Below are 27,981 nucleotides of genomic sequence, written 5' to 3' on the forward strand. Positions count from 1 at the left end.
TGACACTTTTAAAATTTTTCGTTTTAAAACTTGTTAAGCTTTCATGGGAAATGAGGGGCAATAGGAAAGCAGGGTTAAAAACTTCAGCTGAGAGTCTAGATAACAGAGTTGCAAAAAAATAAGCACAAATCAAAGAATCAAGAGAAACTAAGCAAAAGGCTTGTGTGCTGGGGTGCAGAAAGCTGAACTCTGCCAGAGGGAGTTTGTAGCAAAGTAAGGGTTTATTGCAGGGTGCTAAGCAGGGGAATGGAAAACAAGCTTGGTCTTTGAGTTGGGGTGTTTTTAAAGGGGAAGAACAAAGAGGCTGTGGTCAATCATGTTTTGTGACATTTCTTTATTTTTTTGAGTACAGTCGATTTACAGTGTTGGGCTAATTTCTGCTGTACAGCAAAGTGACTCAGTTATACACACACACACACACATATACATTCTTTTTAAAATATTCCTTTCCATGATAGTTTTTCCCAGGAAGATGCTCAATATCACTAATTATTAGAGAAATACAAAACTCTAATGAGGTACTACCTCATCCCAGTCAGATTGGCCATCATTAAAAAATCTATAAATAAATGCTGGAGAGGGTGTGGAGAAAAGGGAATGTAAGTTAGTGTAGCCATTATGGAAAACAGTATGGAGGTTCCTCAGAAAACTAAGGATAGAGTTACCATATGATCCTGCAGTCCCCACTCCAGGGCATATAACTAACTGGACATTTCTTTTTTTTTTTTTTTCGTTTTTTGCTTTTTAGGGCCACACTTGGGGCATATGGAAGTTCCCAGGCTAGGGGTCGAACCTCCATACTGTTGTTATAGGTCTGCAACCTATACCATAGCTCATAGCAACACCAGATCCTTACCTGGTGATCGAGGCCAGGGATTGAACCTGTGACCTCATGAATAGTAGTCAGATTCGTTTCCATTGAGCCACGACAGGAGCTCCATACCTGGACGTTTCGTTCTTTTTTTTTTTTTTTAATGATTTTTATTTTTTGCATCATATCTGGTTTACAGTGTTCTGTCAGTTTTGTTCTGTACAGCAAGGTGACCCAGTCACACATACATATATACATTCTTTTTTCTCACATTATCCTCCATCATGTTCCATCATAAGTGACTAGATATAGTTCCCAGTGCTATACAGTAGGATCTCATTGCTTATCCATTCCAAATGTAATAGTTTGCATCTATTAATCCCAGATTCACAGTTCATCCCACTCCCTTCCCCTCCCTCTTGGCAACTACAAGTCTGTTCTCCATGTCCATGATTTTCTTTTTTTTTTGTGGAAAAGTTTATTTGTGCCATATTTTAGATTCCAGATATAAGTAATATTATATGGTATTTGTCTTTCTCTTTCTGATTTACCTCACTTAGTGTGAGAGTCTCTAGTTCCATCCATATTTCTGCAAATGGTATTATTTTGTTCTTTTTTGTGGCTGAGTATTCCATAGTGTGTATATACCACATCTTCTTAATCCATTCATCTGTTGATGGACATTTAGGTTGTTTCCATGTCTCAGCTATTGTGAATAGTGCTGCAATGAATATAATGGTGCATATGCATACCTGGACATTTCTTAATCATAGTTTTGGGAGTCAGGATGTCTTTCTGGCCAGGTGGTCCATGCCTTGGGGGTCTGTTAGCTCATCTTGCCTTGGAGACACAACCTGCGTTTGTGTGTTATTAACGATATCTGTAACAGCAAATTTAGTACATCAATGATTAATGATGTTATAGGAACATAATTTTAGTCATCCGACTGGTTGATTGGTGTTTAGTTAGCACAGGATTGAGGTCAGAGGGGATAAGAAAAAGAATAAAATTTCAGATAGAGAGATTAGGCATAAATTTGTTAAGGGAACTAGGTCTGGGGGGAAATTCAATTTTAGGGTTTTGCAAGTAAGGTCCACACTGAAAGGACTGCTCACCATGTGTTAGTCACTTCAGCCATCAGGATGTGGATTCATCTTCACACTGTGAATATGTAATAATGCAACATAACACTGAAAATGCCTGGGTACAAATGCTTCATGCTGTTTTTCAAAGTGCTTTTACATGTGTCATTTAATGAAGACTTTAGATGAATCTATGAGTAGAAACGATAATGCTGTTTAAATTCTCTACATATAAAATAGTGATTTTTTAATTAAAAACTGTTTGAGAATATGTAATACTCATGAACAGTGGTCAATATATTGCTTAAAATAATTTTTCCCTTATAACATTCTCATCCCTTATTTGTCTAAGGATGTAATTGTCATTAGTTTGATAAAAATGGAGACATATTAAATGGATTTGAAATTTTTAAAGATGTTCATGATAGTTTGACAAGTCTGAAGTAAATTAAAATTATGACTTTTTTCCTGTCAGAGGTCTCTTTATTAGTATCCATGATCGAGGGCATGTTGCTTCAGTTCTTAATGCATGGCCAGAAGATGTCATCAAGGTAAGTTATTACATTTTTCCACTGTGACTCGTTGGTTCTTTTCCCTCTTCTGTAACACACTGATGCTTTTCATGATACTAGGTAGCATTCCCTAACTTTTCTAGTGATTGTCACCTCATGTTTGTCTCTTTGATTTTTGCATAGTGGATTAATTTTATTCTGATACCGTTTAGATACTGTTTCCACATTATTTCTGTCAAGTTTCTTACTATTTGTTTATTCATTGTGAGAGATGCTAAGTGTTAAAAAGATGTCAAAGTGGTATTTTAATTTCTTTAAACAAACTCCTTTTTCTTATCTTCTGTGGTTGGTCATCCACTAAGAGGAATGGGAGGTAGGCAGAAAAATCTCTTAACCTATTTCTTTTATCATGGTGACCTGAAGTACCTACCTGACTTCTGTCTGAGAGTGAACTAATAAAAATAGAATAACAATAGCATCTGATGTTTGGTAGCTCTCTGGGTGAGATGCTCTACCTGGATTAATTCATGTAGTAATTCCATGAGAAAAGGCAGGCACAGGTGGATTACATAGTAGTGTGTGCTGGTGGTGGGAACTGATTGCAAATTTATCAAGTTGTCTTCTCCCGAGCATCTAACATATTGACCCTTCCCAATTAAATGGGAAATTTGACAGAGATCAGCTTTATGGAATATGCAAAAACAATTTTCACCCACCTCTCAAATGTATTCACTATTTTTTTTTTTTTTTTTTTTTTTTTTTTTTTTTTGCTTTTTAGGGCCACACCCGCTACATATGGAAGTTCCCAGCCTGAGAGTCAAATTAGAGCTTCAGCTGCCAGCTTACATCACAGCCAACCAGATCCGTCATGTCTGCAACCTACATCACAGCTCATGGCAACGCCAGATCCCCAACCCACTGAGAGAGGCCGGGGATCAAACCTCCATCCTCATGGATACTAGTCAGATTCGTTTCTGCTGCACCACAACAGAAACTCCTCAAGTGTATTTACTTTTAAGGCATTTTTCGTTTGTTTGTTTGTTTGTTTGTCTTTTGGCTGCAGCATGCAGCTGCTTGAAGCAGGATCTCAGTTCTCTGACTTGGGATTGAACCTGGGGCACAGTGGTCAAAGTGCCAACTCCTAACCACTAGAACACCAGGGAACTCCTAAGGCAGTTCTTTAAGAGATGAATAATATACGTGAACAGAAAATGAAATGAAAAGGCCTCCAAAATATTTTATAGATATTTTGCAAGATAGTATGGTGGAATAACTGCAGGGGAGTTGACACACCTAAGTTCTGGTTCTTTAACATTAGCAAAGTAAATCACCTTAGGCAAATTATTTAGGCTCTCTGAACTTCAGTTTCCTTTTAAACTCTAAAATAAGAGGGATAGACTGAATATACTCTAAATTCCCCTTTATTTCTAAAATGCTATGACTCTGTACATTAGTCCTTATAATAATAATAGTATTAATACCTATAATTTTTTGGAGAATTTGTAATGTACCAGGTACTGTGGTAAGTTCTTTGTATATCATGATTTCATTTTTTTGAATTATAGATTTATTCCATTAACTAATATGTATTGATTGTTTACTCTGTGCTAAATAATATGCTGGGTATTGGTGTATCGTAGTGAGGAGACAGAGTTGGTTCCTAATTTTATGTAGCTACTCTGAAAGGTGCCTTTATAATTCCCATTTTTATGCATAAGAAACAGAAGCTTTAATTCATCAATTTATCCAGGGTCAAATAACTGATATTTTTTTTAAGGCTCCATGGGGTATAAGTGTAGCAGTTTGCAGAAAATTTAATAAATCACGAGATTGATTTTGCTTAAATTCATATAATGCCCACAAATCACAAAGATGATAGATGCATTAATTTCAATAAAAATAACAAATTACTTGGAATTAAAATCTCCACATGATTAAAACAAAGGCTTCATATATATTCAGGATGATTAGAAATAAACTAAACAGGAGTTTCCCACTGTGGCCCATGGGGTAATGATCCAGCTGGCCTCTGTTGCGGGTTCAGTCCTGGCCCAGGGCAGTGGGTTAAGGATCAGCATTTCTGCCGCTGTGGTATAGGTTGCAGCTCCGGCTTGGATTTGATCACTGGCCCAGGAGCTTACATATGATGTGAGTATGGCCAAAAAAAGAAAAGATATAAAATGAACAAAATTCATTGGCTGGTGGAACGTTATCTGGTGAGAGTAGTAACAAGCTGTGCTCAGCATACTTCAAAGGGTGAAACCGTATCCAGTGGTTAAAGGAATTAAAGAGGATGGATCAACATTGTAGTGAAATTAGGAGGATACATAAATTAAAGATGAGAGCATTGGAGACTACTCACCAGTTATGCTGAATTCAATGAGGGGCACTCCTCTAATGGTACCCAAAGTGGATGTGACTACTTTCAGAGCTGTTTTAAATTTCACTTGTTCCCACTTTGAGCTCTTGTTTACCAGTACTTTTCCATTTGCTCCTCTTGATTGAAGCCTGAGTTATTTTAGTTGTTTGAATCTTTGTGGGTATACCCTCTCTTCTTTATTCCATAATCAAACTCATCTACATATGTACTTAAAATACATTTAAAATACACACATCAAATTTATTTCTTCTCCCCACTCTTCCATACCTGTGACCATATAAAATCTTTCCCATGTATCATCTTTAGAAATTGTGAATCTCTCTGTTGTATACCTGAAACTTATATAATATTGTAAATCAACATACCTCAATAAAAAAAGCATACATTAAAAAAAAGAAATTCAACTCCACCCCCCCAAATGCTTTCCATGCATTTTCAGTTTATGTTTTTGACAGCTTATTATTGCATTGCATAAGGATTAACCTCAGAAATAGAGACTGGGAACTGTGTGCCAGGATTTGCAAACATCTATTATTAGATATGCCTTTTTCTTCCAGGCTGTCGTGGTGACTGATGGAGAACGTATTCTTGGCCTGGGAGACCTTGGCTGTAACGGGATGGGCATCCCTGTGGGTAAACTGGCACTCTATACAGCATGTGGAGGGGTAAATCCCCAAGAATGTCTGCCTGTCATCCTGGATGTGGGAACAGAAAATGAGGTAAGCAATTTAAGCCTGCAACACAGCAATATACCTTAAAGAGTAATACCGATTCTTATGTTTTGAGATTATTTTAGGAACTTCATGAAATTCTTTTTTTTTTTTTTGTCTTTTTAGGGGTGCACCTATGGCATATGGAGGTTCCCAGGCTAGGGGCTGAATCAGAGCTGCAGCTGCCAGCCTACACCACAGCCACAGCAACACAGGATCCAAGCCACGTACGTGGCCTACACCACAGTTCACAGCAATGCCAGATCCTTAACCCACTGAGTGAGGCCAGGGATCAGACCTGTGTCATCATGGATGCTAGTCAAATTTGTTTCTGCTGAGCCACGACGGGAACACCCATCTTTTTTTTTTCTCTTTGGTTTTTTTCTCTCCTCAAATCCACCTCCAGCTCTTACTAAAAAAAAAAATTATTTCTCTTTTCCTTTCCCCTCCCCCTTTTCTATAATGGGATTAATCTTTTACCAGCTTCTTCAGTGTGTTTTATTATCCTTTGATGACCACTTATATCATTATTTTATATATATATATGTGTATGTATATATACATATATATATACATATATATGTATCTGTTTTACTTTAGGATGGCATAGTTACTTTTGAAAAATTATAATTTTTATGTTAGGCAGGAACTAATCCTAGAGAATTTATGAAGTTTAATTGGTCTGAAATCTTGTTCTAAATGTCCATATGGAATTGGAGATAGGTGATTTGGAATTTAGCATTTCTCTTTCCTGTATGAATATTTTAGTATCTTAAAGTTATATGTCAGGTAGTACTTACTTTTGTTCATCCTCAATTGCGAATATTTGGATTAGTTATGGATGATAGATACTAGAAATTAAAAGTACAATTGTTTGAAATGGAGACAAAAAATAATCATCAGTTAAGACAGACTTTTTAAAAGTTTAACCCAGATATCAAACCTTGGTCAAGAATGTCATCATCAAATATGATCTTTATCATGTTGAGGTATGTTCTCTCTGTACCCACTTTGTTGACAGTTTTTATCATAAATGGATGTTGCATTCTGTCAAAAGCCTTTTCAGCATCTGTTGAGTTGATCATAGGATTTTTTTTTGTTTGATTTGTTAATGTCCTGTATCACATTAATGTAAGATAATTAATGTAAATCAAATCACATTGATTTGCACTTGTTGAATCACACTTGCATTCCTGGGATAAATCCCACTTGACATGGTGTTTTGATCCTTTTAATGTTGAATTTGTTCTGCTTATATTTAGTTTAGGATTTTTGCTTCTATGTTCATCTATGATAGTCTCTTTTTTTGTATGACGTTTTTGTCTAGGTTTTCTATCTGGGTAATAGTGGCCTAATAGAATGAGTTTGGAAGGCTTCTTTTCTCTTCAAGTTTTTGGAATAGTTTGAGAAGGATAAGTGTTAACTCTTCCTTAAATGATTTATAAATTTTCCTGTGAAGCTTTGTGGTCTTGGATTTCCTTTTTTGAGAGTTTGATTTACTATTGATTCCTTTTCATTACTTGTAATAAGTCTGTTCATGTTTTGTATTCCTTCCTGAATTAGCCTTCAGAGATATAAATTTCTAGGAATTTATCCATTTCTAATAGGTAGTTCATCTAATTGGTATATGATTGTTCACAATAATCTCTTATGATATCTTGTATTTCTGTGGTATCAGTTATAGCTTTGCTTTCTTTTCCAATTTCATTGATTTGGGCCTGCTCTCTTTTTTTCTTGGCAAGTCTGGCTAAAGGCTGTTACAAATTTTGTTTATCTTTTCAAAGAACCCGTTTTGTTGATCTTTTCCATTTTTTTTTTTTTTAGTCTCTATTTCATTTATTTCTGCTCTGATTTTTATGATTTCTATCCTTCTACTAACTTTGGGTTTTGCTTTTTTCTTTGTGTAGCTCCTTTAGGTATAAGGTTATATAGTTTATCTGTGGGTCTTTTTTGTTTCTAGAGGTAGGCATGTATTGCTATAAACTTCCCTCTTTGCTGAGTACCATAGGTTTTTTTTTCTTTTTTTAAAATTTGAGATATAGCTGATGCACCATTTTATATGTTTTAGGTGTACAATGTTTTAGGGTGTAAAATAATAAGCCATTTCACAATTTTTAAAGGTTATATTCCATTTATATTTATAAAATATTGACCATATTCCCTGTGTTGTTCAATATATCCTTGTGATTTATGTATTTCATACATAGAAGTTTATACCATTTAATCTCCTACCCCTCTCTTGTCCCTCACCTTTTTCCTCTCCGCACAGGTAACCACTAGTCTATTCTCTCTATCTGTGAATCTGTTTCTTTTATGTTACATTCATCAGTTTATTTTTGAGATTCCATATATAAGTGATATCATACAGTATTCGTCTTTCTCTCTCAGACTTATTTCATTTAACATAGTACCCTCCAAGTCCATCTGTCTTGCTACAAAAGGTAAAATTCCATTATTTTTTCATGGCTAGGAAGTATTCCATTGTGTGTGCGTGTGTGTGTGTGTGTGTATCTATATTCATCTGTTTTAGTTCCATATCTTGGCAGTTGTAAATAATGCTGCTGTGAACATTGGGGTGCAGGTATCTTTTCAAATTAGCATTTTTGAGTTTTTTCACATATATACCAAGGAGTGAAATTTGTAGGTCATATAGTAATTCTGTTTTTAGTTTTTTGAGACACCGCCATACTGTTTACCACAGTGGCTACAGCAATTACACTACACCAGTGTAAAAGGTAACCCTTGTACACTACCCCATGACAGTGTACAAGGGTTACCTTTTCTCCTTATCCTCACCAATATTTGTTATTGTGGTGGTTTTTGATAGCCATTCTGACAAAATGAAGTGATATCTTGTTTTTTTATTTTTTATTAAAGCATAGTTGATTTGTAATGTTGTGCCAATTTCTATTGCACAGCAGTGACCCAGTCAGATTTATATATACATTTTTTCTCATATTCCATTGTGTTCTATCCCAAGAGACTGAATAATATTTCCTTGTGCTATACAGTAGGATCTCATTGCTTATCCATTCTTTATTTTATTTTATTTTATTTTATTTTTTGCTTTTCAGGGCCACACCTGCAGCATATGGAAGTTCCTAGACTAGGGTTGAATCAGAGCTATAGTTGCTGGCCTACACCGAAGCCACAGCAATGCCAGATCCGAGCCACGTCTGTGACCTACACCACCGCTCATGGCAATGCCGGATCCTTAACCCACTGATGGAGGCCAGGGATTGAACCTATATCCTCATGGATACTAGTCAGTTCGTTACCACTGAGCCATAATGGGAACTCCTGTTTATCCATTTTAAATGTCATAGTTTGCATTTACTAATGCATTGTGGTTTTGATTTGCATTTCCCTAGTGATCGGTGATGCTGAACATGTTGTCATGAACCTGTTGACCATCTATCTGCATTTCCTCTTGAGAGGAATGTCTACTCATTTTTTTAACTGGGTTTTTTTTTTCTTTTATGTTGAGTTGTATTGGCAGTTTATATATTTTGGATAATAACACCTTATCACTCATATCATTTGCAAATATTTTCTCCTGTTCAGTGGGTTGGCTTTTTGTTTTGTTGATTTTCTTTATTGTACAAAAGAATTTAAGATTAGTTAGATCCCATTTGTTTATTTTTGCTTTTGTTTTCTTTGCTGTAGGAGACAGACTCAAAGTAATGTTGCTATGATTTATGTCAGTGTTCCTTCCCTATTTTCTTCTAGGTGTTTTATGGTTTCCAATCTTACATTTAAAAAAAATTTTTTTTTAACTATTTCTTTTTGTCTTTTTAGGGCTACAGCCATGGCATATGGAAGTCCAGACTGGGGGTTGAATTATAGCTGTAGCCACTGGCCTACACCGCAGCCACTGGCCTACACCACAGCCACAGCAACGCCAGATCCTTAACCCACTGAGTGAGACCAGGGATTGAACCTGCATCCTCATTGATACTAGTCTGATTCATTTCCACTGAGCCACGACAGGAACTCCAAATATTGGGGTCTTCTGTGTTTATGTACAAAATTTTAAAAAATTGTTTTTCGTTTTGTGAAAAAATGCCTTGGTATTTTGATAGGAATTGATTACGTTGAACGTGTACACTGCCTTGAGTAAATGGCCATTTTAACAATATTAGGCCTTCTAATCCATGAACACAGCTTATCTTTGTATCTCTTTGTGCTATCTTTAGTTTCTTTCATCAGTGTCTTACAGTTTTATGAGTACAGGTCTTTTTTTCTCCTTAGGTTTGTTTATTTGTAGATATTTTATTCTTTTTGGTGCTATGGTAAATGGGATTGTTTCCTTCATTTCTCTTTGAGCTTTTGTTGTTGGTGTATGGAAACGCACTAGATTTCTGTATATTAATTTTATATCCTACAACTTTACCTAATTCATTGATGAGCTCTAGTAGTTTTCTGGTGGTGTCTTTCGGATTTTCTATGTATATTGTCATGTTATCTACAAATAGTGATAGTTTTATTTCTTCCTTTCCAATTTGGAGTCATTTTATTCCTTTTTCCTCTTTGGTTGCTGTGACTAGAACTATATTGAGCAAAAGTAGTGAAAGTGGACATATTTTCATTGTTCCTGATCTTACAGGAACTTTAAGTTTTTCACCTTTGTGTATGATGTTAGCTGTGGGTTGTCATAGATGGCCTTAATATGTTCCCCTGTGCCACTTTCTGGAGAGTTTTTATCATAAAAGAATGTTGAATTTTGTCGGAACTTTTTCTGCATCTTGTGAGATGATCATATGGTTTTTATTCTTCAATGTGTTAATGTAGTGTATCACATTAATTAATTTGCAATTTAATTATTTTAAAATCCTTGAATCCCTGGATAAATTCCAGTCGACCATGGTGTATGATCCTTTTAATGATTGTGGGATTTGATTTGCTAATATTTTGTTGAGACTTTTGCATCTATGTTTATCAGTGATATTGCCCTGTAATTTTCTTTTTTTTGTGAAATCTCGGTTTTGCTATCAAGGTGATGTTGGTCTTGTGGAAGGAGTTTTCCAAAAGCATTCTTTTCTCTGCAGTTTATGAGAATAGTTTGAGGAGAATTGGTGTTAAGTCGTCTCTAAATGCTTGATAGAATTCACCTGCGGAGCCATTTAGCCCTGGAGTTTTTTTCTGTTGGGAGTTTTTAAATTACTGTTTCAATTTCATTGCTGGTGATTGGGCTGTTCATATTTTCTATTTCTCCCTGGTTCAGTCTTGGAAGATTGTGCCTTTCTAAGAATCTGTTTCTTCTAGGTTGTTTATTTTATTGGCTTATAGTTGTTCACAGTAATCTTTTATAGTCCTGTGTATTTCTAGAGTGTTGGGCATTAACTTCTGTTTCATTTCTGATTTTGTTGATTTGGGCCCTCTCCCTTTTTTTCTTAATGAGTCTAGCTAAAAGTTTATCAGTTTTGGTTATCTTTTCATAGGACTGTCTCTTAGTTCTAATGATCTTTTCTTTTCTTTTTTCTTTTTTCTTTTTTTTTTTTTTTTTTTGGTCTCTATTTCATTTATTTCCATGCTGATCTTTATGATTACTTTCCTTTTTTTTTTTTTTTTTTTTTTTTTTTTTTTCATTTTCTCTTTAGGGCTGCACCTGCACCATATGGAAGTTCCAGACTAAGGGTCAGATCGGAGCTGCGCTGCCAGCCTATGCCACAGCCACAGCAACATGGGACCTATGCTGTGTCTGCGACCTACACCGCAGCTCACAGTAATGCTGGATTCTTAACCCACTGAGCAAGGCCAGAGATCTAACCCACATCCTCATGGATGCTAGTCAGATTCATTACTGCTGAGCCACAATGGGAACTCCCTGTGATTTCTTTTCTTCTACTAACTTTGGGTTTTGTTTGTCTTTCTTTTTCTAGCTCTTTTATGTATCAGATTAGATTGTTTGAGATTTTTCTTGTTTCCTGAATGAAGCTTGTATTGAGATAAACTTTCCTCTTAGAACTGCTTTTGCTACATCCCATAGGTTTTGGATCATCATGTTTTTGTTTTCTGTTGTCTCCTGATGTTTTTTGATTTTCTCTTTGATTTCTTCAGTGATCCATTGTTTCTTTAATACCATACTGTTAGCCACTTTGCATTTGCGTTTTTTGCAAGTACTTTTCTTTTAATTGATTTCTAGTCTCATAGCATTGTGGTCAGAAAAGATGCTTGGTATGATTTCAATTTTCTTAAATTTACCAAGGCATGTTTTGTGGCCTGTCATGTGATCTAGCTTGGAGAATGTGCATTTGAAAAGAATGTGTATTCTGCTGGTTTGGGATGGAACGTTTTATGTATCCACTAAGTCTGTCTGGTCTGATGCGTCATTTAAGGCCAATGTTTCCTTTTTGCTTTTCTGTGTAGATCTCTCCTTTGATGTAAGTGGACTGTTAAAGTGTCCTACTATAATTGTATTACTGTCAATCTCTCCTTTTATTTTGTTAATACTTGTTTTATATATTTAGGAGCCCCTATATTGGGTCATATATTTTTAATTGTTTCATCTTCATTTTGGATTGTTCTTTTTATCATTATATAGTGTCCTTCTTTATCTTTTGTAACAGTCTTTGTTTTAAAGTCTTTTTTTTCCTTTTTCTTTTTATATTACTCAAATGAATTTATCACATCTGTGATAAATGTGAATTTATCACATCTGTATAATGATCATAACAATCTGATTTCATAGGATTTCCATCCCACAACCCAAGCACATTCCCCCCACCCCCCAAACTGTCTCCTCCAGAGACCATAAGTTTTTCAATGTCTGTGAGTCAGCATCTGTTCTGCAAAGAAGTTCCGTCTGTCCTTTTTTCAGATTTCACATGTCAGTGAAAGCATTTGATGTTGGTGTCTCATTGTATGGCTGACTTCACTTAGCATGATAGTTTCCTGGTTCATCCATGTTGCTAAAAATGCTGGTATTTCGTTCATTTTAATGGCTGAGTAATATTCCATTGTGTATATCCACCACATCTTCTTGATCCACTCCTCTGTTGATGGACATTTAGGTTGTTTCCATGTCTTGGCTATTGTAAATAGTGCTGTAGTTAACATCGGAGTACATGTGTCTTTGTGAGTCATGGTTTTCTCTGGATAGATGCCCAGGAGTGTGATTGCTGGATCAAATGATAGTTTTATGTTTAGTTTTCTGAGGCATCTCCATACTGCTTTCCACAGTGGTTGCACCAATTTACAATCCCACCAACAGTGTACTAGGGTTCCTTTTTCTCCATGCCGTCTCCAGCACTTATTGTTTGTAGACTTTTGGATGATGGCCATTCTGGCTGGTGTAAGGTGGTACTTCATCGTGGTTTTGATTTGCATTTCTCTAATAATGAGTGATGTTGAACATCTTTTCATGTGTTTTTTGGCCATCTATATGTCTTCTTTGGAGAACTGTCTCTTTAGATCTTCTGCCCATTTTTGGATGGGGTTGTTTGTTTTTTTGGTATGGAGCTGCAGAAGGTGTTTATAAATTGTGGAGATGAATCACTTGTCAGTCGATTCACTTGCAAAGATTTTCTTCCATTCTGTGGGTTGTCTTTTTGTGTTGTTTAGGGTTTCCTTTACTGTGCAGAAACTTTAAAGTTTGATTAGGTCCCATTTGTTTATTTTTGTTTTTATTGTCAATACTCTAAGAGGTGGATCTGAGAAGATGTTGCTGTCATTTCTGTCAGAGAATGTTTGGCCTATGTTTTCCTCTAAGAGTTTTATAGTGTCTGGTCTTCTATCTAGGTCTTTAATCCATTTTGAGTTTATTTTTGTGTATGGTGTTAGGGAGTGTTCTCATTTCATTTTTTTCCATGTGGCTGTCCAGTTTTTCCAGCACCACTCATTGAACAAGCTGTCCTTTCTCCATTGTATATCCTTGCCTCCTTTGTCATAGATGAGTTGGCTGTAGGTGCGTGGGTTTAATGGTGGGCTTTCTATCCTGTTCCACTGATCTATATTTCTGTCTTTGTGCAGTTTTGATGATTGTTGCTTTGTAGTGTAGTCTGAAGTCCGGGAGCCTGATCCCTCCAGCTCTGTTTTTCTTTTTCAGGATGTCTTTGGCTATTCTGGGTCTTTTGTGCTTCCAAACAAACTTTAAAATATTTTGTTCGAGTTCTGTGAAAAATGTCCTTGGTAATGTGATAGGGATTGCACTGAATCTGTAGATTGCCTTAGGTAGTATAGTCATTTTGATAATATTAACTCTTCCAATCCATGAGCATGGTATATCTTTCCATCTGTTTGTGTCATCTTTGATTTCTTTCATCAGTGTCCTATAGTTTTCAGAGTAGAGGTCTTTTGTCTCTTTAGGTAGGTTTACTCCTAGGTATTTTATTCTTTTGGATGTGATGGTAAATGGGATTGCTTGCCTAATTTCTTTTTCTGCTCTTTCATTGTTAGCGTATAGAAATGCCATCGATTTCTGTGTATTAATTTTGTGTCCTGTGACTTGGCCGAATTCATGGATGAGCTCTAACAGTTTTCTGGTAGAGTCTTAAGGATTCTCTAGGTATAGTATCATGTCATCTGCAAATAGTGATAGTTTTACTTCTTCCTTTCCAATTTGGATTCCTTTTATTTCTTTTTCTTTTTCTTTTTTTTTTTTTTTTTTTTTTTTTTTGCCTTTTCTAGCGCTGCTTCTGTGGCAGATGGAGATTCCCAGGCTAGGGGTCTAATTGGAGCCACAGCAATGTGGGATCCGAGCCTCATATGCAACCTACTCCACAGCTCATGGCAACCCCGGATAGTTAACCCACTGAGAAAGGGCAGGGATCAAACCCACAACCTCATGGTTCCTAGTCGGATTCATTAACCACTGTGCCACAACGGGAACTCCTGGATTCCTTTTATTTCTTTTACTTCTCTGATTGCTGTGGCTAGGACTCCCAGAACTATGTTGAAGAGTAGTGGCGAAAGCAGACATCCTTGTCTTGTTCCTGATCTCAGCGGGAATTCGTTCAGCTTTTCACCATTGAGAATGATGTTCGCTGTGTGTTTGTCATATATGGCCTTTATCATGTTGAGGTAGGTTCCCGTTATGTCCACTTTCTGAAGGGTTTTTATCAGAAATTTGTGTTGGATTTTGTCAAAGGCTTTTTCTGCATCTATTGAGAGGATCACATGGTTTTTATTCTTCAGGTTGTTAATGTGGTGTATCACACTGATGGATTTGCAGATATTGAAGAACCTTGCATCCCTGGGTGTTTTAAAGTCTTATTTTACCTTATATAATTGTTGCCACCTCAGCTTTTTCATGAAGTTGCTTTCCTTTCCCATTCCCTATAGTCCGTGTCTATCCCTAGTTTTGTAGTGAGTCAGTTCTAGATGGCATTTAGATGAGTTTTAGATGGCATATAGGTGAGTCTTGTTTCCTTTCTTTTTTAAATCTATTCAGCTACTGTATATCTTTAATTGGAGCATTTAATCCATTTATATTGACAGGAATTGTTCATATGTATGTACTTATTGGCATTCTAACTAATACAACACTGTAAGTCAACTATACACCAATAAAATTTTTTAAAAAGGTCTTCTAGTAGGTGACATGAAACATTTTCACAATATATTCTTATGTGAAAAAGAGTTATAAAGCAGTCTATGATATTGTCCTAGATTTGGACACATAATATCACATACATGTATAGATGTAAAGAAAAGAACCTAGAAGATTATGCATTAAGGTATCTGTAATTATTATATAAAAAATAATTATATTTTTTTTTTTTTTGCCAAATCTCTAAGGATGCACTTACTGTTAAGGCCCAATTATGAATTTTTTAAAAAAGGGTAAATTTTTGACAGAGATATTGTCAAAAGAATTTATAATTATATTATAAAAAGAATTTTATAACTTCCTGATATAATTCAAATGCTTTATCTTGTTCACAAATCTTCATAATTGACTCTTCATCGTAGCCAGACTTCTTTATGTCACGTACTTTAATTATTAGCATGGGAAAGAATGAGAGGAAAGGAAGGGGGAACATGTAACATCTATTCTCAATTGCGTTCTTCTTCTAATTCACATTTTAGAAGTCCAAATATATCCCAGACATGGAGAAAGTATTTTAATTTTGGCACCCATTAGGAACTCACTGGCACTTCAACATCAGCTGTTCAGAAGACTGCCAGTAGACTGTTTAAAGTTTTTAGGCCTCAAGGAACAGCTGGGCTTTACAATAGCATTCAGTTTCAAATTTTATATTTCATGTGAAGTACATTTATCTGATTTTATATGTTAACTTCCAAACAACTGGAAAGCTTAACTCGTTGTGCAGTACATTGTAAGTGGGACAACCACAGAATGTGTTGGCCAAACCAAGGTACTGTCACAATGATAGAGGATGCTGTCCATCATCCCATAGTACAACAGGTATAAACTGGGGTATAATTTCCCTTGACTTTAAGCAAATTCCAACGCAGGTAATTCAAATGATTTAAACCTTTTGAACAACATAACCACACCTGCAAAACAATATCATTGATCCATAAACCACCTCCAAACTTAGTGACCTAAAATAATTACTCTTTTATTGATGTTCATGTGGCCAGGATGGCTACAAAGGCTCGGATGTTTGGCACAGCTTGGCCTTTCTCTATATAGATTCTCTTCCTTCACACAGTATTCACATTCCACATGTATGATATGCTTGTCTCCATCCTAGGTTTCCAGAAATATCATCCCAGTAACAACAGCAGGCCTGAAGAGTAGGATCCCCTCATTATCTAAGTCAGGTTTAGATGCAAATGAAGCTTCTTGTGTTTTTCGCCTTGGTGTGGCTCCCCTTATCTGTGCCCATGTGCCGAACACACAGTGGTGAGACAGAGTTAACCACAATCAACGCCACCATTAAGAATGACAGCAATAGGAATCATTTGGCTCTAAGCAGTTTGTAGCAATTCTGAATTCCCACAGGACATGTGTTGCCAGGCCACATACTTGGGGGCAGGATGTTCTTTGAGTGAGGCCCAGTTGATGTTCTTTGAATAGGACCCAGTTCTGTTTCCTCAGAGTGGTTCTGTAGTTCATTGCTCTCCTAGGCTTTTGGCTCTGCTGTCTGGGCTCTTGGCTCTGTCCTTTGAGATATTCTTCCTTTTCCATAAGAAATGGCCCCTGGCATCAGAATAACTTTCTCAGTCTACTTCCTGACCGTGGAAAATTGAGGACCCAATAAGGTCTTTTCATTCTGAAGTATCTTTGTGTCAATTAACCCAAGAAGTTCAGTACCCTTAATTTTTTTTTTTAAGTCTTTTTAGGGCCACACCCATGGCATATGGAGGTTCCCAGGCTAGGCATCAAATTGGAGCTGCAGCCCCCAGCCTATGCCAGAGCCCCAGCAATGCAGGATCCTAGCCGCATCTGTGACCTATACCACAGCTCACAGCAACGCCAGATCCTTAACCCACTGAGCAAGGCCAGGGATCGAACCCACGTCCTCATAGATGCTAGTTGGATTGGTTAACTGCTGAGCCGCAATGGGAACTCCTAAATTATTTTTTAGGCTTTCTGCATATCATATTATAGTCTATTCCATTAGATACGCAGATATGTGATAGTCTATTCACAATTCTTTTCAAAACAGACTTTCTCTCTTGGTTGACCTATCAGAGGTCTGTGGGACAAGTTCTGTTTAACTAGGCAAGATAGTCCCCTAGGCTCCACTTTAAATCATTCAGAGGTTTTCAGAAGAGTTATTACAGCCACACACTTAATTTGATCTTTGACTGCAGGTTTTATTTTACTTTGGAAATCTTTTACAAGCAGGTCTTGTGTCCTCATAGTCTGTTTAAATTTTGCTCACAAGCTGAACATTTCCTTCTTTAGTTCATGTCCATTAAAATGGACCTTAGCATACAGATGTGAGAAACCAGTTTACACATTCAACTTCTGCCTGGAAATCTCTTTAGTCAGATTCACAAGTTTATTAGATACATTAACTCTGTTCTATGTAACTAAAAGTGATAGTTCTATCAGTTGTTTCACTGTTATATGACATAGATTGCCGTTTTTCTCCTAGCCTATAAAAAATTTGTAATTTCTTCCTGCAATATTCTGTGGTTTCCAGTATATAGGCCTTATACATATTTTGTTAAATATGTCACTATGAATGTCATGTTTTGGAATGCTATTGTAAGTGGAGTTGTATATTTTATTTCATTTTCAAATATTTACTTCTTGGATATAGGTATACATTTGATTTGTGTAAATTGACCTTACATCCTACAATCATGTTAAATTCACATATTTTTTCTAGTGGATTTTTTGGTAGATTCCTTAGTATTTTCCATATATATTTGATCATGTGTGTAAAATGAAAACTGTTACTTCTTCCTTTCCAATGTGTGTTCCTACTTTTTATTTTCTTGCCTTATTGTAATAGCTGAGATCTCTAACTATTATAGTGTATAGTGTTGCATAGAAGTGATGAGAGTAAATATCCTTATCGTGTTTCCAATTTTAGAGGAATAGCATTCAGTCTTTCACTGTTAAATGTTGTTAGTTGTGGGTTTTTCATAGGTTCCCTTTATTAGGTTGAAGAAGTTCCTTTCTGTTCGTAGTGTACTGGGAGTTTCCGTTATAAATGGATGCATATTACTGTAGATAAATTATACCTCAAAAAACTGATTTAATAAAGAAATTTACCTATACTAAAGCTTAACTAGAGCAAAGATATATATATCAGTTTAAAAAAAAACTTAAACTGTGTAAAGTTTTAAAAGTTTAAGAAAAACTATTCAAGGCTAAAAAATTATTTTTTATTATCAATCTGCTATCATATTAAAGGTATAAGCAAGATGTTGTTTGAGGATTTTTTCTTTCAGAAACAGAAAATAAATCTAAGAATGTAATTGCTATATTTCCATTTCTTAAGCCAATGTGATACTTCAAAGGTCAATATTATTATTCTGTGATAAACTTTATAAAATCTGAGTTTAGTATAACTCAGATATTTTAATACCTTTTCTTTCTAGTAGAAGACATAAGAATAATAATAAAAACATAAGAATGTTTTTAAATGTTTAATGATTATATTTCTTATTCTTATTTATAAACACTGTAGATATATGTAATAGTAAATAATAAATTTTTAGGTTAATTCTGAATCAGTATAGCTAGATTTTTTTCCTATTTCTATCCTTATTATACAGATGAGGAAACTGAGGCTCATTCAGAAAGAGTAAATGACTTGCATTTAGTTATTTCTATATTGATGGTAACTTTTTTTGAAAAATAGGAGTTACTTAAAGATCCACTGTACATTGGACTGCGGCAGAGAAGAGTGAGAGGTCCTGAATATGATGATTTTTTGGATGAATTCATGGAGGCAGTTTCTTCCAAGTATGTATATAATTTTTACTTTATCTGTGCTTGAGTTGAATTTCAAAACTTAAAGATAACCTCATAAAATAAACTATAAAGATGTCCAAGTTTGGTAGAGGATGTTTAATACTTAAAAGTAATTCGAACGAAATACACACATATATGTATATATATATATATATATAGCCTTATAACTTGTTGGCCAAATGATAACGTCACGTGTCTTTCCTCAAAGAAGATACTGCTATCCATGAAGACACTTTTTTCTTACAAGAATCTTCAGAATCTGTGGTTTAGACTGCATGGTTGTGGTGAATGAGGCAATGGCCAGTGACTAAATTACCTGAGCAAGGCTTTTTATGGTTATTGGCGGTCTGTGCTTTGTTTCTGGCTGCTGATAAAATCTGGTCTTTGATCATCTTTATGGTTGTATCAGACCCTTTTGTGGTAGGAGAAGCAGAGGGGGAAGTGAACATGAGTTAATAGAATCCACAAGGGTTCAGAATGGAGCAAGAACCAGAACATCCTGTCGCAATCCATATATTCTGAGAGAGTTTTGTCACACTAACAGCCATCCCATCTGTTTCTGTATTGCCGCAGAAACCGTGTACTGTTTAAAAATATATATGTTGCTTTGGTTTTTCACAGAAATGAGCTCATGACTAGAATCAACTGTAACTAGAGATACACTTCTGGTTTCTTTTTATTATAAGGTTTAATTTTAAGAAGTTGTGTTCAACAGCAGAAAGTACTTTCATCAGCTTATATAGTATTTAGCATGTATTGAATCTCTTATTAGCCAAGGTTTTAGTTCATAGTATATTTGCCAATTAGTATGTACTACTTTTTAAAAACCCACACCTGATTGATTTATTGTTATAATTTATTATCTTGTTTCATTTGACTCTAACTTTCTGATAGAAATAGTTGAGGAACTGCACTTTAAGTTTAAGATGGCATGGTACAATTAATTGCTAGTAGTTTTTCATATTTAATTTTAAATTCCTTACTCTGTGAAACTTACATAAGATTTTGAAATTATCTGTAACTTTCTAGGTAGAAACATTAATTGGAGTTGTCTAGAGATTACTATGAGGTTTTATAAAGAAAAGGAAAATGAAATTCTCAGCATATTTGTTTTTGTTTTCCACTTGTGTAAATAAAATCTATCTTATATAGTTGAGGTCAACATAGTTGCAAAAAACATGTTAAACAAGTTTTGACCTTAGCATGTATGGCCTATATAACTTCAATATTTTTGAAAGAAAAAGAGAAATAATTTCATAATCAGTGGAAAGCTTTCTGTATCAAAAGCTAATTTTGAATAAGCTGTGTCAATCTTTTATCAGAAAATGGGGGGGGTTGTTGTTTAATGTTGAATTTATCTACAATCTGTGGTTATCCACAATCTATGATAAAGAAATGGGAACTGACAAGTCAACAATAATTTTAAATGCAGAGGCCACCAGTAAATCAGGAAGTATATACTTCTGGCCTCTTCCCAGAGAAGAACCCCAAAGGCTTTTCAAACCTCCTAGTATGATGCTGCTTTGGAAAAATATTTCTAGAAATGAAACCTGACACTACCAGATTAAACTGGGATGAAGCCCAAGATTGTTTAAAAAGGATATTGGAGTTCCCATCATGGCACAGTGGAAATGACTCCGACTAGGAACCATGAGGTTGCGGGTGCGATCCCTGGCCTTGCTCAGTGGGTTAAGGATCCAGTGTTGCCGTGAGCTGTGGTGTAGGTTGCAGACGCAGCTTGAATCTGGTGTTGCTGTGGCAGCTACAGCTCCAATTAGAGCCCTAGCCTGGGAACCTCCATATGCTGTGGGTGTGGCCCTAAAAAGACAAAAAAAAAAAAAATGAATGAATAAATAAATAAAATAGAAAGGAAATATAGGAGTTCCTGTTGTGGCATAGCAGTAACAACTCCACTAGTATCCATGAAGACGTGGGTTTGATCCCTGAGCTCACTCAGTAGGTTAAGTATCTGGCATTGCTGTGAGCTATGGTGTAGGTCACAGATGCAGCTCAGATCCCGAGTTGCTCTGGCTGTGGCATAGGGCAGCAGCTGTAGCTTCGATTCCCTAGCCTCGGAACTTCCATGTGCTGCTGGTGCAGCCCTAAAAAACAAACAAACAAACAAACAAAGGAAATATAGCTTACATTCAAGGTAGAAAATGACCATTACAAGTTGGCTTACCCAGGAATCGGATTCTGAGATGAGTGATTAAGATGTGCTCTTGGAACCTTTTGGAAGGGAGGGGACAGGAAAAGAAGTGGATAGAGGGGGAAGTTGAATTGAAACTTGGACCCACCAAAAGCCTTGGATAACTTCACTGGGACTACCCTTGAATGCTGTTTAGCCCCTTGAGAGAACACTAGGAGTTCCCATTGTGGTTCAATGGGTTAAGAACCCAACATAGTGTCTGTGAGTTCTGGGTCCAAAAATTAGCTAAAGTTTGGAAGCTGAGCAAGTAGTTGGGACTTCCTCGGGGTAGCTACCCTCAGGTTTGTGGTCATCTATCTTTGATTTCTTTTGAATGTCCACATGGAGCAGTTGCCATGTTACCTTTTTATTTTGCCTCTATGATGCCACATCCTGCTAACTGTGCCCGTAACTCTCTGGGGATCAGGATGACCCTAGCTGTATAGGCCCAGTGTCTGGAGAAGAGGTGAGAATAGACAGATGGTAGTTAGGGTGGCACAGGTTCTCTTGTGGGGGAGAAGCCTCTGTTTACATTGTCCCCAGGACAAGGGGCAGGTCCCTTTTGTGGCTCAGCAAGCTCCAGGCAATCTGGGAAGTCAGAATTTTGGGAGGCATCAAACCAAACTTCTCATCCCCGGTGGCAACATCCTGTTCATTTCCAGTCAGAATGCCGACTCAGCAGGTCTTCCTTGTTTGGGAGTTTGGAGTCTTTGACGCTGATAAGTAATTCCTGTTCTTGATCATCAATTTTCTCTGCCCCGAAGCTACAAGATCTGAGAGCATTTTTTTAAATTAAAGGATAGTTGTATTAGTTTCAGGTATGCAGCAAAGTGGTTCAGTTTTATATATACATATGCATGTATGTATATATATATATATATATATATTCTTTTTCAGATTCTTTTCTGTTATAATTTATTACAAAATATGAGCAGAGTTCCCTGTGCTATATGGTAGGACCTCGTTGTTTATCCACTGACAGCATTTCATCAGAGTTCCTCTGGCTTTCACGTTGATGCTTACTTGCCCTCAGCTTTCTGGATTCTTCTTCCACTGTCCTTAGAGTTATTATTTCTCCTGTATTTCCTAAACCTCGTCCCAGCTAAACTGCTCCCTTCTTCTGGAATGCCATCCTAACCCACCTCTGGTGACAGTTCCAGCACTTGAATGGACCTTGTGCCAGGTTCTCTCCATTCCACAGGTGATGGGTCTTCATGACCGGCCAGGTAGCTTGTGATCCATCTCCAAAGTCTCTCTTCTCACTGCCTTCTCAGACCAATCCTGGTACCACCTGTCACAGAGGAGGTTACCTGGGAAACATATTCTGAAATGAGCATTAGTATCCCACAGGTTTACAGATGTGTGCTAGAGATCAACCTCTGTGGAAGGGCGCAGCGGAAGCAGGAGTGGGCACAGAGGACAACTGAGCTGGGATGTGGACACCTTCCTCTGACCCCAGGAGGAACTCTGGAATTACAGTGGCTTTTCAGAATCATCCCCAGTGGTACTAAGATGGACAAGCCTTTCTATTCCTGCATCTTAGATGTTGGATGTGTATCACCCTGAAAAAGAGCATGACCCTCCGAGTAGTGCTTTCTTGTAGCTCAGGCAACCTCTGGGACAACAATGGGGATTTGACAGCCTTATCACAGTGCTTAGCACCGTGATATTTAGATAAAGATAGAAACTGAGCAGAAAAAAGAGTTTTAAGATTTGTTTGTAAGAAAGGCATGTTCTAGAAACTGTAGGAAGGACTCTATTTCTGTTATTCTGTTATCAGGTTACATGATAGACAAATGCTAGCCTCTGCATAATATTTTTGCCTTGGAAAAATGGGCCATCGGAACAAACCATTGAGGCGCCCCAGTCAACTGTGCCCTAACAGAAGCTTGATTTTTCCAGTAAAAATGTCATGTCAGATTATTTTTTCTTAGTGTCCCCATGTGGTTCAGTGGGTTAAGGGTCCCACATTCTCACTGCAGTGGCTCAGGCCGCTGCTGTGGCACAGATTCCATGCCTAGCCTGGAACTTCCACACACCTTGGGCTTAGCCAAAAAAAAAAAAAAAAAAAAAAAAAAAAAAAAAAACTCAGCAACTGTTTTTTCTTTCCAGTTGTTTTGATGTATTCACTCATTTGTTGAAAGCCAGGCATGGTGTTCGGTGCTAAGGGTATAGGATTGAATAAGACAAAAATAATCCTTGCCTTTCATATAGCTTCTCTACTAGAGGAGGCAGATAATAAACAAGTAAAAAAGCAAATAATCGAATGAAATTTATAATAAATGGAATGAAAGAAACAGGAAATTGGATTGAGAATAATAGGGAGCAACTTAATTTACATAAATCAGATGAATGTTATACCATTACTTCTTCTGTGAAGTCAGTTGTCAACATCATGATGCTTTTTTAGTCATGATGCTTTGGTTGAAAATTAATGTGAGCTCTTCAATTATAGTTAGGTAAATTCATAAACAGTGAAAAACTGAATCCAGAAAGTACTGATTAGAGTTCCTGTTTGGGCTCATCAGGTTAAGGACCTAATGTCTTGATGGGGACGTGGGTTCGATCCCTGCCTTCACTCAGTGGGTGAAGGATCCAAAGTTGCTGCAAGCAACTGTGGTGTAGGCCAGTAGCTGCAGTTCCTAGCCTCTGAACTTCCATATCCCCCAGGTGTCGTCCTAAAAAGAAAAAAAAAAAGAAAGAAGTGGGAGGGGAGAAGAAGAAAGGAAGTATCAACTGGTTAGCCTGGATATTAAGTAGCATCTCCAATGAGGTACCACAGATCTGTTTCTCTAGTACTTGCCTTTTCATTGATTTTATCGGTTGGTCCTAGTAATTCTACATCTGAGAGTATGGGTTAAGAAAATAATCCTGAATAAGAATGTAAGCGAGGTCATCTCTCTGCTCAAAACCCTACAAAGTCTTATCAATGCATGCAGAATGAAAGTAAGTCCTTGCAAAAAAAGACCCTGGTCCATCCGATAACGTGCATGCTCTTTTTTCTCTCTAAAGCCAGGCAGGCGAATGCTCCATGGCTTGTCTTTTCTTCTCCTTGGAATCCTCCCCACCCTCACCTTGCCCAGCTTTCCACATGGTGAGCTGTCACGCCTCCTTTAAAGAATATTTAAAATTTCCTCAAATAGCTCTTTCTCAAGGAGGCCTACCTTGACCAACCTATTTATGGTTTTACCCACAACTCATTTTTTTTCTTCTCTGCATTTATCAATATATGGCATGTTTATTTTTAATTTTTTATATTCTACCTATATCTCCATCCTATAAGTTTCACGAGAATGGGGAGTTTTCTCTTTCATTTACTGCCGTACCCCTGGTTTCTAAAACATTATCTAGCGTGTGATGAGGATTCAGTAAATGTTTATCACATGAATGAATGAATTTGATTCGTTTTGTTTACATAGCTTAAAATGATAGGTATGAATGGATAACTCTGGTATTTTAAAGAATCCCTTCATTTCATGTGGTTTAATTTCAGGAAATATTAAAGCTCATGTAACCCTTGCATACTGCCAAGTACATATTAAAATCACTACTTGGATGCACTTCCTAAATATTTGTGTTTGTTTTTGTGGCTGGACTTCTTGTAGTAACCTTTGTTTTCCAGAATCAATTGCCCCAGAAAGTTAGTAAAAAAAGTAATAGGAGTTCCTGCTGTGGCACAGTGGGATCAGCAGCATCTTGGGAGTGCTGGGATGTAGGTTCAATCCCTGGCTTGGCATAGTGGGTTAAGGATGCGGTGTTGCTGCAGCTGCAGCTCAGGTAGAGACTTCAGCCTGAATCTGATCCCTGGCCCAGGAGCTCTATGTGCTGCTGGGTGGCCAAAAAAAAAAAAAAAAAAAAAAAAAAAAAAAAAGTAGTGATAGTTTCATCTTTGCTACCTAAAATCTCTACATCAGAATTCCATTAATAATTATTGACTAAATGAGAAAAAAAATTATCTCAAGTGAGCTTTAAAAAGCTAGTCCTAAATTTGGGGGGAGTTCCCTGGCAGTCTAGTGGTTAGGATTTGATGTTTTCACTGCTGTGGGCCAGGTTCAACCCCTGCTCTAGGAACTGAGATCCTACATCAAACCACTGCATGCCACAGCCAAAAAAAAAGAATAAAAAGCTAGTATTAAATTTTTTAACAAAAGTAATAAAAGCTATTCAGTAATGACTGTACCTGATCTTTTCTTCCTTTTTACTTTAAATGTTTAACAGAAAAAAAATTACTTGGAAGCATTAGGAATGGAAATAAAGATGATAATTATATTCAGATACCCTCCCTCAACCTGGGCTGACATCACAAATTTTACTTTGATCAGTCACATAACATTTAAGAGAAGTAATCTTAGTCTGAAACTGTACCATCTGCCATTTGCTGCAAAGTGTGTTGATGGCGTTTTCATAAAATGATGTTTTCTTCATTGATTGAGCATTGAACTGAAGCCTTCACTTTGTTGAGGCTGAGATAGACCAGGATATTCAGAGAAGCTATTGATTTGGTCAAGTTCTTGAAGGTCACATATCAGACTTCAAAGGAATAAGATATATACACCCTAATTACCATGGCCGTATTTACTAAATTTATTATTATTATCATTATTATGAATATCCTCTTTTTCTAAAGATGTCATCATATATGTAAGTTTATGTGCTCTCCATCCTCACAGAGTTGCAGTTTAATAATTTCTCCACCATTCTACACTAAATCTTTGGCTACCCTGCCTTTTATTATTATTTTTTTTGTGGGTTTTTTCTTTTTTCTTTTATCTTTATTATTTGATAGGTTTTCATTTTATTTTTTTATTTTTAATGATTTTTGTTTCTTTCCATTATAGCTGCTTTACAATGTTCTGTCATTTTTCTACTGTACAGCAAGATAACCCAGTCACACATACATATATACATTCTTTTTTCTCACATTATCCTCCATCATGTTCCATCATAAGTGACTAGATATAGTTCCCAGTGCTATACAGCAGGATCTCATCACTTATCCATTCCAAATGCAATAGTTAACCCTAAATTCCCAGTTCACCCCATTCCCTTCCCCTCCGCCTTGGCAACCACAAGTCTGTTCTCCATGTCCATGAGTTTCTTTTCCGTGGAAAGGTTCATTTGTGCCATATATTAGATTCCAGATATAAGTGAAATCACATGGTCTTTGTCTTTCTCTTTCTGACTTACTTCACTTAGTGTGAGAGTCTCTAGTTCCATCCATGTTGCTGCAAATAGCATTATTTTGTTCTTTTTATGGCTGAGTAGTATTCCATAGTGTATATATACCACATCTTCTTAATCCAATCATCTGTCAATGGACATTTAGCTATAAATCAGCTATAATGGAAAAATAAAAATCATTATTAAAGAAAGCCACCATCTAGATGGTATTATTAAAATTTTCTCTGCACCTAGAAAATACTATGCTTATGAAATAATTCAGAGAAAGACAAATTCTGTCTGATATCACTTATATGTAGAATCTGAAAAAAATAATTCATACTCATGTTTGTGGCAAAACAAAAATAGACTCATTGATACAGGAAACGAACTGGTGGTTACTAAAGGGGGGGAGGGGGAAATGAGGGATATAGAATTAAGAGATACAAACTGCTATGTATGAAATAGATAAGCAACAAGGATATATTGTATAGCATAGGGAATTATAGCCATTATCCTGTAATAACATTTAATGGCATATAATCTATAAAAATACTGTCATAATGCAGTACTAATATTGAAACAATTGTAATATTGTAAATCAACTATACTTCAATTAAAAATTATAATAAAAAATAGTCTTCTCTACCAGCCCCCCCAAAATAAATATAAAAATTTAATACTAGCCTTTTTAATGCCCTTTTATCCTTCTTTCTGCCATTTATGCTGCAGTTGATTTCATGGCTGACTTCCTGGGCTGCCTTCTTCCACTTGTTCCAATCATTCCCTTTTTTACCTAATCCTTTTTTTTTAGATAAACGGATGTATTTATAACTTAGATGATTTTTATCTATAAATCTGTGGGGCCCTTTGGATTCCACCTGTCACTTTGATCAGCATAATTTACTTCAGTTTTCATAAAAAAATCTAATGAAAACATATGACTCTGTAGGACACCACCTGCTATTCTTCCTTGTGGTCCAAAGGTGATGTCAGCCCTTTGAAAATAAAAAAATCAAATGGAAAGAATGTCAATACGAGAAAATTCAGCAACCACATTACTAACGAACATGACTCAAATCAGATTTATGACTCAGACTTTTTTTTTCCATTTTCCTATCCAAGGAAAGATCAGATTCACACTTTAACTCTAGCTGTATTTTTTCTGAAATGCCAGTTATTGCTATTTATAGCTTTCTCTCTCCCCCCTTTTTTTTTCAAGTGAATGAAAAAGACAGGTCATGTTAAAATTAGAAATCTATAGGTATGCATTGTGTGTGTGTGTGTGTGTGTGTGTGTGTGTGTGTGCGTGTGAATATGCATACATTTATATTCCCTGAAAGACTTAAGGTGGATGTATATTCAGTACTTTAATATGAGTTTTGCCACTTTGCCCCTATCCCAGTCCAGTCTTGGAGGAGCCAGTTTGAATTGGAGGATCAAGTCAAATTTATCATCTCTCTCAACATGGTTTTCAACTCCTTTTTCTCCCAGATCCTTTCCTTGCCTCATCCTCTTTCTTCTAATCATTAATTCTAATTGCATGAATTTCAGCCCTCCTTTTATACAGGTGTAAATTTTTTACACTAGTTTTATTCTATTTGTATGAGTCCTATGTATATATTATTTTATTGTACCCTATTTTCATTACTAGAATGTGAATTTTGTCAGAAAAAGAACTTTATTATGAAGGGAATATTTTTTTCATGACTCTTCCATATTACACTATGCCACATTGTGGGTAGAAAAGGACTCCCATTGAAAGCATTACTTAAATATGGATGCTAACTGTC

The 27,981-nt window shown here is 36.3% G+C and overlaps 1 protein-coding gene across 1 annotated transcript in view; it reads left to right on the forward strand.

Annotated features, from left to right (window-relative positions):
• The window catches only part of ME1 (malic enzyme 1), a 190,018-nt gene that overhangs the window by 72,871 nt on the left and 89,166 nt on the right, over positions 1 to 27,981 (forward strand). Inside the window, exons 4-6 of the mRNA XM_001924333.5 lie at positions 2,369 to 2,444; positions 5,343 to 5,504; positions 18,728 to 18,831. Coding sequence (XP_001924368.2) covers positions 2,369 to 2,444; positions 5,343 to 5,504; positions 18,728 to 18,831 — 342 coding nt within the window. The remainder of the gene's footprint in view (positions 1 to 2,368; positions 2,445 to 5,342; positions 5,505 to 18,727; positions 18,832 to 27,981) is intronic.

This window comes from Sus scrofa, chromosome 1 (assembly GCF_000003025.6).
Source record: "Sus scrofa isolate TJ Tabasco breed Duroc chromosome 1, Sscrofa11.1, whole genome shotgun sequence".
Taxonomy (NCBI): domain Eukaryota; kingdom Metazoa; phylum Chordata; class Mammalia; order Artiodactyla; family Suidae; genus Sus; species Sus scrofa.